Source organism: Apium graveolens, chromosome 5 (genome assembly GCF_009905375.1).
Source record: "Apium graveolens cultivar Ventura chromosome 5, ASM990537v1, whole genome shotgun sequence".
Classification (NCBI taxonomy): Eukaryota; Viridiplantae; Streptophyta; class Magnoliopsida; order Apiales; family Apiaceae; genus Apium; species Apium graveolens.
In genome coordinates, this window is record NC_133651.1 from 79,037,286 (window position 1) to 79,048,558 (window position 11,273).

At 33.4% G+C, this 11,273-nt stretch overlaps 1 protein-coding gene across 1 annotated transcript; it reads right to left on the reverse strand.

Moving 5' to 3' along the window:
- Positions 1–6,434: 6,434 nt before the first annotated feature.
- LOC141660190 (uncharacterized) lies at positions 6,435–6,962 on the reverse strand. Its single transcript, XM_074467154.1, has one exon. It carries the CDS (start codon positions 6,960–6,962, stop codon positions 6,435–6,437), a length of 528 nt encoding a protein of 175 aa, XP_074323255.1.
- Between the last annotated feature and the right edge of the window lie 4,311 nt (positions 6,963–11,273).

An 11,273-nucleotide genomic window follows, 5' to 3' on the forward strand; every position in this document is an offset into this window, starting at 1 on the left:
TACTCTCTGGAATTCAGAAAGTGTTTTTGTTGTAAGAATACAAGATGCTATTTCCTAAATCTTAGATCTCCTTTTATAGAATAAGGTCGAGATCCTTTTACAAGACTATTCATCTTAATCATTCATAAAGTAGATGCCTTCTGCTTTTCATAAAGTAGATGTCTTCTGCTTTTCATAAAGTAGATTCCTTACCTTTTTTCAAAAAGATAAGATGCTCTATTAAAAACGGTGTCCCGGTTTTGCTTTGAGCAGTATTCCTATTTTAGGCAAAAGTTCTTTGTCTTCTGCTGAAGTGGAGGGGTCCTCCATTATTCTTTTTCCAGATTCTTTGTCTGGAGTGGTGGTACCGCAGATTTGACATTCGAGATGGATGCCAAATTTGCTTATTTCCTTTTGCTTTTTCTTGCAGAAGATTTCTTGATGCGATCCAACAGCATCTTTATGTAATAATTGCCTTCTGAACGCGACAACTTTGTTGTAGTCATCTTCATCTAATCCTTTATGGGAATAAGAGGTCATTAAGGCATGCGTTGTAGCTAAATTAACTTTTAGCTTATCTTCCTTTTGAACACTAAATAACTTATTGATTAAAATCAATAACTTATTTTCAGCTAGTGCTCTTAAATCATCCTTCTCCAGTGTAGGTTCCATTGCTTGGCTTGGAGAATAGATCTTTTCCTTGGCAGGACCAACCTGAATATAATGTAAAGATTGATTAGGTGGACAATCGTATTCTTCTTCATTTTCCCAGCACATAATGGTACTAGTGGTTTTGATGAAGAGGTCGATCTCTTTTCCTTTAAGACAGTTGTTTTTAAATGTCTTGACTGCCGTTCTGAATTCCTTGGGGAACTTAGAAATTTCCAAAAGGTTATTAGCAGGATAAACTTGTGCTAATAGTCCATATTGGTATGCTTCATAGACCATGTCTGGATCAGCATTTGGATAGAAATTGAAGTAACTGACATTCTTCTTGTCTGTGGTGAAGAAATGTTCACTAACAAATTCCTTTTCCCTGGCTATTCTTCCATATTGATAAAGATAATTAAATCCTGAAAAATAAGATTCAATGGTATCTTCTTCCATCTGTATTAACAGCTGCTGAGATTTTGGGATGTTTCCCAAAATAGTTTTGCTAGAGCTTTCTTTTAGGTGAGTTATTGCCCCCGCATAAGTTGGATGTAATGCTTCTACAGAATTAATCAACTGGAGAGGTGGCTTGAATTCTTGTGTAGTATAAATATTTGCTGCAACTTTTGCTTCAGCAAAGGATTTGTACTTCTTATGTTTGATGCCTGAGAATCCTTTTACAGCTTTCTCAGCTATCTCCCATGTAGTGTATATTCCTGCATTAGGACCATTAAACACCACATAATAGGGTTTAGGGCCTTTGTATCCGTTCGGGACAGCTGAAGTATGACCTTCAGTCTTTGTAGGGATTTGAATTCCCCCGTTAGGCCTCAAATTTAAATTAGAGGTTTTTTCTAACGTTATGGAGGTTTGAACCTCAGTCTTGCTTTCTGGAAAAGCAACAGCCTTTAACGGATTTGTTATTTCTTTACCTGGAGCCGGTTGCTCAGGAATAGACTCATCTTTGTTCATTTCTGAAGATGGTGATGAAGTAACCATTTGTTGTGAGGTATAAACCTCAGTCTGGATTTTTACCAAATCCACAGGTGTCAACGGATTTGTTGAGCCTTTACCGGTAGCCGTTTGCTTCGGGCTAGTTTCAGAATTGTTCATTACTGAAGAAGGTTCTGAAATAACCTTTTGTTGTTCAGAAGGGTGAAACCTTCTTACAAATTCCATTTCAGCACTAATTATAAGAAGTTCATCTTGTAACAGCTGAATTTTCTTCATAACAATAGCTTCTTGCATTGCTAGTTTGTCCATAGCTACAGGCTTATGGTAATCTCAAAGAAAGAGATGTATGTAGGCAAAGAAGCCTTATATGTATTCAAGGTTTGGAATAAAGATTTGTTGGTGCTTTCTTTACCCTGAATTCCTCTATATTTATAGCCTGAAAAGTGGCTTTGGATTCCTGAAAAATAGTGTAAAACAGTATAAAACATTACATTATTATAATAATGTGTTTACCTGATCTTTCTGAAATTCTCTTGTTAAAAAATCTGCTAAGCAGTTTTTAACTCCTTCGATGTGCTCTACATCAAAACTGTAGCGAGATAACCATTGTTGCCATCTTACTCATCTTCCTTGCTTATTATCTCCCTGTAACTTAATACGAAGAAAATAAGTGAAGTTTCTATTATCAGTCCTTACCAAGAATTTGACCGGAGTTAGATAAATAGAAAATTTGTTAATGACTCTAATGACTGCCAGATATTCTTTTTCATTTGAATGATAATTTTTCTCGGCATCTTTAAAGCTTCCTGAAGCATATCTGCATATTAATTCTTTATCAGAATTAACTGCTTTGAGAACTCCTCCCCAGTATTCGCCTGAAGCATCTGTCTCAGTGATAAGCTTGTCATCCGGCTCTGGATGATAGAGTTTTGGAAAACCCTTCAGATTCTTTTTTACCTTACAAATGTAATCAGTATCTGAATCTTTCCATTCCCAAGGAATATCTTTCTTGAGCTTAACCTGCAAAGGTGCACGAATGGCTGCAAGTTTTGGAATATAATCAGATGCATAAGTTAATATACCTAAAAACCTTTGCAACTGTTTTTTGTCTTCAAGTTTGTTTGGAAATTTATTAATATGTTCCAGAATATGAGCTTGAGGACAGTGCGTTCCTTGATCAATTTCTAACCCTAAGAAATTAATCTTTGTTTTAAAAAGTTGTGCTTTCTTCTTGGATAAAATTATGCCAAGATGTTGACATCTCTTTAGAACTGCTGCTAAATGCCTTAAATGATCCTGTTCATTATCACTAAAGATTAGGATATCATCAACATAAACGCAGTAAAATGATTCAAATGACCTGAATGCATCCTGCATGTGTCTTTGAAAAATGGAAGGAGCCTGCTTAAGACCGAACGGCAATACGATCCATTGATAATGTCCTTGGGGACATGTAAATGCTGTCAATAACTGTGATTCTTCGTCTAGCAATACCTGCCAAAATCCAGATTTACAGTCTAATGAACTAACCATTTTCTTACCTCGGATAAGGGTGAGAAGTTCATCCTTATTTGGTAGGTTATGGCTGTCTCCTATTGTAGCCTCATTGATTGCTTTATAGTTGACTACCATTCTTTTCTTCCCTCTTCTCTTCTCAGCTTCATTTTCTACAAGAAATGCTGGAGACATATGAGGTGATTTACTGGGTATGATGATCTTCATATCCAGAAGCTCTTGAATTTGTATGCCAAATTCTTTACGATCTTGTGGGCTGTACTTCATAGGTCGAACCTTGATTACAGTTTTAGGATCTCTGAGCTTGATTGCTGCTTTCATCCATTTCTTGGTCTTTGTAGGATCCAGTGGATTTTCTGAGCAGACAGAGTCTAATAATCCTTTGATTATAGTCTTCTTTTCTATATCAAGAATTAAATTTTTACAATCATTTAATTCTTTGAATCTTCTAATAACATCCTTCCCCCTCTGTAAAAGAAAAATTTTATTAGTGCTGATATTAATAGCATCAGGTTTTTTGGTTTTAGAATTCTTTTTCATTGATTCTAGGAAACCTGGAACTCCAACTTTACGAGCTGTTGTTATTTTTCTGATATATACTTCTTGTCCTGAAAGGGTTAGTATAATCATTTTTGTATACTGAGTGAATGGTTCATATAATTGGCAAAAATTATTACCAATTAAAAAATCTATTCCAGCTTCCTGTTGGTAAACAGTAGGAATATGAAATATTTCACCTGCTATTAGTATATTAAGGTCTTTACATACCTTGCTAATTGTAATGGTGCTCCCATTAGCAATTTTTGCATGTATAGGTCTTTCTGCGTTAATCCAATGTTCTGGTGGAATAACATGCTTACTTGCTATGCAAAGGCTGGAGCCTGTATCAACATAACAATGTAATTCAATCTGTTTATATCCTGTAAATTTTAACTTACCTGAGATATAAATAGAGTTTGGATTAGTGATGTTGGTCATCACTTCTTCTTCTTCTTCAGTCGGATTCTGAGGAAGTTGATTCATTAGAATATGATTCTATTGGTCCAGGGTCCAATTCTTCAATTGAATATACTTCTTGAGTATCTTCATAAGGGTCTTCAATAGGAATATATCCTAAAGAATAAACTTGTTCTAGCATTTGGACCTTGCCATCATTCTTCTTTCTATTAGGGCATTCATTTGCATAATGTCCTTCTTCATTACAGATCCAACACCTGCAATTTTTCTTGCCTTTTGGGCAAAACTTTTTCTTATCATTAGAAAATTTCTTGGATGATTTTTTCTTGAAATACTTACCTGGTTTATAAGGCTTTTTCTTCTTGATAAACCTGTAAGTAGTCTTATGTTTATAAGACTTCTTCCTGTAATGCTTCCTGTAAGAAGATTTCCTACATCCATACTCAAATGGTTTTTCAATAATCTTTTCACAACACTGTTTGCTAAAAGATTTTAACTGCTTTTGTTTCTTTGTTAAATCGCAAATTTTTGAGATTTCCTCTTTAACAATTCTTTGAGCATAGGCTAAACTATACTCTGCTGGACCAGTAGCTTCTAGATTAAATCTTTCTAAAGCTTTTAATCCTACCAGTGGAATTTTGAGGAGATAGTATTTTACATACTTCACATATTCCGCTTGGTCATCTAATTGGTATAGATATTTTTCATAGTCACAGAAAAATTGATCTAGGAAACATATATCGCAAAGCTGCATATTAGTGATCCTAGTTCTTGCCTTTTCTTTTATTCTTAATAACTCCTGCAGTTTATCAGAAGCTTGATTAATTCCTAAGAACATTGTATAGATGCCATCTAATACATTTTCAAAGGCTGTAACGGGACTCATGACTGGTTCCCAAGTGGTCTTTTTAATAAAATTATTAATGACACCTAAAGTCTTATGTTCGATCAATAATAAAACTGTGTTTTGATCATCATAAGAATCTTTGTTAGTCTGAATAATAAGACTAATTTCTTTTGCCCAAGTGTCTATGAGCTCTTTTCTGTTTGGCTTTTCGTCAATATTTAAGATATTATTACCAAAAATATTAGAATTTCCTTTAGCCTCAGAATTATTAAAAGGATAGAAATTACCTTTCCTTTTTCTGCTTCCTTCAGGGTTCTTTGTACCTGATGTTTCTCCTGATTCTCTTTTTGGTGAAGAAGATGCTGAAGGAGGTGCTGAAGTTTGATGAGTGTTCATCCTGAGGTTTTCTATTTCCTCATCTTCAGAACTATCAACTTCTCTTTCTTGAAGGTCTTCCTGTTCTTCAGAACTGAAACTTTCAATTGTGTTAAGAATATTGTAATCATTAAAACCAAATAAAGATTTTAATTCATTACTGTCTTCTATTTCTTGGTTGGCTTTAGATTCATCATCTAACTCCATTAACCTGATTGCTTGTTCGAGGACTTTATAGTTGTCATCGTTAACCTGCAATTCTTCTTCTTCTATGTTATCCCAGAAGAATTTTTCTACTATTTTTATGTAATTCATGTTGATTTCTTATCAACACCGAATGGCCACGTTAGACTGCCAGGATTTTTTCCAGTTCCTAGCTCTTCGTTCCCGACACTATAGTTGGGGTAACTATATTTCCAGATCCTTGATTCGTGCTCTGGATCTTCATCTGTTGTGATGATTTCTTTTCCTTTATGCTGCCTTTTTTTGGAGGGCTTCAAGGATTTCATGGTTGCAAGGACATTCTTGAATTGTTGCTTTCAATTCAGTAATGATCTTTGCTGCTGCTGCCTCAATGTTATCTGTAACATGGTTAGCATGCTGAATTTTAAGCAACCTAAGGATTTCTCCTATTTGTGGCTTGATATTTTTATCAAAATCTTCTAGTAATTCCTTAATGCTCATCCTAAGATTTTCTTAAGGTATTCTATGATTTCATTGAACTTGCAGTCAATAACTTCATTATCACACTTAGTGTTTCTAAGTTGTGACAACTGAACTTCTAATTTTTCAATATTAGTGTTCTGTTTTACTAAGAGCTTTTTTATGTCTCTCAGAATTTCTATTTCCACATTACTCCCCCCTCTCAAAGAAGTAGAATATCTGTTGAAGATACTAGGAGATTTTGAAAATTTTTCACTGGGATCTTTACTTAGTCCGAAGTAGGACAACAAGTTATAGATTCCTAGTAAACATCTTCCTGTAATCTGGTTAAGATTATTCGTTGAAGACACAATAGTGTTAAGGCTATTACTTCCTACAACACCACTGAAGATGTACTTCCTTGGTTCAAGGTCTATTCCTTCATTTAATTTCTTAAACTCTAGAATTTTTCCTTTTTTATAAATATGCGGGTGCATATTAGTATTTAGAACGACTATAGATGATCCAGTTTCTGACATAAGTCATCAACTCTTCGGGACATGCTATGAAGTAATTCTTTATTAGAGGTATTAGAGGATTCACCAACCTCTAAGGTTCTTCCTCTAAAACTCATTCTAGGTTTTTGTCCTAGAATTGGTTTATACTTTGCAATATCAATTGCCCAAGAATTATCTAAAGGACTGATATCTGAAAATTGCTTTTCTTCTACAGATCCTATTTCTGAGAATACATCTTCCAATTCGATATATTCATTTTTCTTATAGTCAATGCTATAATGACTATTGGTTAAAGCATAAGCAACAACATAAGTTAAGCTAAATACTTTATCACCTGCATTCATCAGATTATGTCTCTCAAAGTCATGCACGAAAGATAATATCTGATCAAGATTTTTAGTTTCTAAACTAAAACCAAATTTAGGATAGACAGTAAACATGAATTTTTGGTATGCTAAATTACCTCTAGCAGCACCTAAAATACAATCTCTTCTGTCATTGAATCTATTATCTATTAAAGCCATTTTAATAGGAGAATCTATTCCTTCTTGAAATTCTGCTTTAAGCAAAATTTTTATAGCACCTAAGTGAACTACGCTGATAGTAGATCTTATCTTAGAGTCTATTTTCAACAAATTTTTGGTTATCTCTTCCTTAGTGATTAAAGGCAGATAAACTAAACCTGTAGTATCTTTTATATCTACATGCATTTCTTTGGTAGAGATATAATAAAAGATATTGTTTTTCCTTTTAAAACAATTTAACATAGGAATGTTAAATATTTTCTCTTTTCTTAAATCAAGTTTGCTTCTTTTGATTTTAGAAAGAATTTCTTGCTTTACCAAAAAGCTTGCTTGAAAACCTTTTTCATTCTCTGGGAACTCGATTTCCAAATTGTTTTCATCTTGAGTTTCCTCAGGATGTTTTTCTGTTAACAAACTCATTTATGGATTCTTAATAAGATCATAACTGGGAATTCTTTTAAGAGAAGATATCTCTGTTTCTATTTGCATAGAATATCTATTATAGAATTGAACTTGTTCAGTTTTAAATTCTTCTAGATCCCAGATAAGAGATCTAATGTTTCTATTGTCTTTTTCACTGACAATCTTTTTAGAAACCTTTAAAAGGTGTTCTAAGTATTGATAGTTATTCATGGAAATCATGGCACTACCAGATATGTTTACTAACCACGGATGATTATTGCTACTCATAGAATGAGAAGATTTAAAAAGATTTAACACTTATTAAAAATACAGAGTTCTAAGCATTTGTATTTGCAGTAAGGTTCAATAATATAATACCTAATTTTGACATACCTGAGTCTTTGTGAGATATGATCCGAGAATTTATTCAATTCTGTAATTATCCTGGTATTGATTACTCCAAGGATGCACCTGCTTCCCTCAACGGCCACCTGCCTAAACGGTACTTCGCTATGACTTACTCCCTCCAGGATATAATCAAACCTTGATACTAAAGAATTAAATAAACAACAAGGCTCTGATACCAAAACGCGGAACACTTCATAAGTATTGTCAAAATAGGCAAATATTATTTATTTCTCAAAATCACTGAGGCTTGATCAATTTCTTGAGCTTCTTCCAGTGAATTAAGTCTTCAAGTCTGTAGATGAATAATGTTTCTTAACCCTTTGACAGATGTTACTTTGTGAGATCTCTCTGACGATAGATCCACTATTTACTTATTACATTCTTATTTGAGTTGAGTTAAATCCTCGAATAAACAAATAGGCTATGACATATGCCTTTCAATAATATTAATTGAGTATTTTAATTTTTATATGTCCAAAATAAAACATAGATAATTGTCATATTTTCCTAATTATTTTTATGTTGATTTATGGATTTATAAGGATCATATGACATTTATAAAATCTTTTTCCGAGTATTTAAAATCTATTTTATAAAAACGGGAACCAACTGACGTCAACCGTTGTTACGTTTTTGGAACCCGAAACTCTTCCGAGAACTCCTTCCTAACCTAATTGTAATATTCCGAGCATATTCCATGTTTCGACTTTTTCGATCCGGCGTACGGTTTATTCTGCGCGGGTCCCGGCGCAATATTTTCGATACAATATTCGTTTCGGTAAATCAATAAAACCGGTATTTTCGATAAACGGGAGCTTTTTATTAAACTATCACAATTATCACTTCGTAGTACGTGTAACCAGGCGCTGAGACCAAGACCGCAATACAAATTGTACTGATTTGGATAATTATCCCAAAAATCGATACCGTTTGGATCAGCTTTTATAAATAAACGTACCGTTTTATATCCGGAATGATCCAACGGGATACTAATTTCCCGTAATTATAAATAGCCATTTTCTGTATTTTATTTCATATCAAAATCATTTGCAGATAGTTAATTTTATAATTTTCAGAGAAAAACCCTAATTACATAAATTGTTCTAAGAATCAAACAGCAAAACGAAGGCGTTACCAATCTTTGTTTCAAAGCTTGAGTAACCAAAACGAAGGATTTGAAGTGTTAAATCAGATTCTGAGCTTTGTTTCACTGCAGAATCAAAGGTTTATTTTCTGAAAATTTATTTATTTTCGAATTTATTTTATTAAAAATATGAATTTTTGTTCGGATGATTGTTTGTATGATTTGATGATTGCATGTTGTAGAGCTTGTTTTCCTGATGATTTTCATATGTCATACGTCTGATTTGGAGTTCAATAACATGCTCAAAAGTGGGTTTAATTTTCGAATTTCAAAATTAGGGTTTATAACCCGTATGAATGTTTTCAATTGAAATTTGGGGGTTTTTGATTCAGGGGTTATTAGCTATTGATTTATAGTGGGTTGTGTTCCTTATAAAATTTGCAATCGATTGATATATAGTTCGTTAACAGAGGATGCTTGAATCGAAGGGAGTTGTGTTTTAATAGATTTGCGATGTTCGCCGGAAACCGGCGATGTTCTTGGCCAATTTCCGGCCAGAACAGGGATGATTAGAATGTTTTGAATGCATGAACAAGTTCCTGGTGTTGTGTAGTGATCTGGAGGTGTTGGTGGGGTGAGGACGCCGGGATCGTCTTCTCCGGCCACCCCCGATTTTCCGGCGACTGAAACTGCAAAATTGCAGTTTAGTCCCTGTATTTTTGAAGATGGTGAAGTTTAGTCCCTGTAGTTTGCAAAGTTTTCAAAAATAGGATTCCTGTTTATAAAATGTTTAAAAATCATATTTCCTATTTATTTTTATTATAAAAATTCATTTTTAATTTCTGAAAATTCTGAAAATTATTATTTTAATTCTGAAAATTATTTTTAATTCAAAAATAAATCTGAATTAATTAGTTAATTAATTTCAGTTAATTTTTAATCGATTAATTGGTCAATTAATTTGGAAATTAATTGATTAATTGATTTAATTAATTATTAATTGATTTTAATTAATTATTTAATTAGATATAATTACTTAAAAATGATTTAAAAATTCCGAAAAATAGTTTCGAGCTTTAAAATATTATTCTAAATTATTTCCATGGCTCGATAATTAGTATAAAATTGTTTCGGAGCCAGAATTGGCCAACCGAACCCTGTTTATTATTCCGAAATTGATCCAACGACCCGTTTTAATTCCGAAAAATGTTTTAAAAATCATTTTAAATATCAGAAAGCCTATTTATGACCCGGGACTTCTTTATAAATAATATATCATTGATTACGTGATGTATTATGTGCTATATGTGACTTGTTGATTGACTATCAGTCTATATATTCGGTGTTTACTTGATTATTACATAACTTTCAATCTGTTAATCGGATTTGGGTAAAACGAAGGGTAGACAGAAGTATGTGTTGAATAGAACTCTATGAGTCGATTATTGATAGATGTTTATGATATGTGAGCAGATGAGGCAAGACGTAGGAAAGGGAAACAGGTAGTTGAGGAGTAAGACGATTGTGATTGGAAGTGAGTGCAAAATAGTAAGCTAGTACCAGGCAAGTGTTCTGAACTTTCTCGAGATATTGTAGTACTTGATAATCCTGTGATATTGTAAGTGCTTTGAAGCACAGAAACCTAAACCCTGATTCCAGTTATTGATCTTGAGCCATGAACCTTATTCTTTCTAGACCATTGATTGTTGTATACCCAAACACGAACCTCAAGTATACGATACTACTCCACAAATACATGCAAACAAAATTCCAAACACTAAACTGAATTAATTATATACTCAAACATTGTATCCTATGTTTTGAAAGCCCAAATCTTTGAAACCCTGAAATGTTGATTCCTTTGTTATCCAATTCTTTCAATTCTAGCATCCAAGCTTTTAAATTATCTTATTGATCCTTACAAGGATTGAAACCCTTTCATTGTTAAACACTCATTGTTGTTAATGATTCTGATTATTATTTATTATTGCTTATTCTGTTATTATGTTAGAATTGGATTTTTTTTTATAAAATTGTGGACCAGATTCATGGTCAGACCATATAATGGTCAAGTTAGGCCAATGTGTGCCTTGGATCCAGTAGTTAAAGCAATGATGTGTGCCTTGCTCGGGGTTAGTGCGTGACTGATCAGCAGCCTAGCCTTGGTTTTTAAATTAAAAGTATAATATCCAATTCTAAATCATAATCCATTGTTCACTTGATATCATAATCATGTTCACCTGATGATCATTATTCTCAGTTTTGTCATTGTGACTTGCTGAGCTAGTTAGCTCATTTGTGCGATGTTGTTTATATTCTTTCCAGCTAAAAAGGAACCAGTTGGTAACGAGGATCCCCAGTCCAGCGCGAGAGCTAGGGGTTCAGGTTGAGAAAGCTGAGCTAGTAGGCTTCTTTTG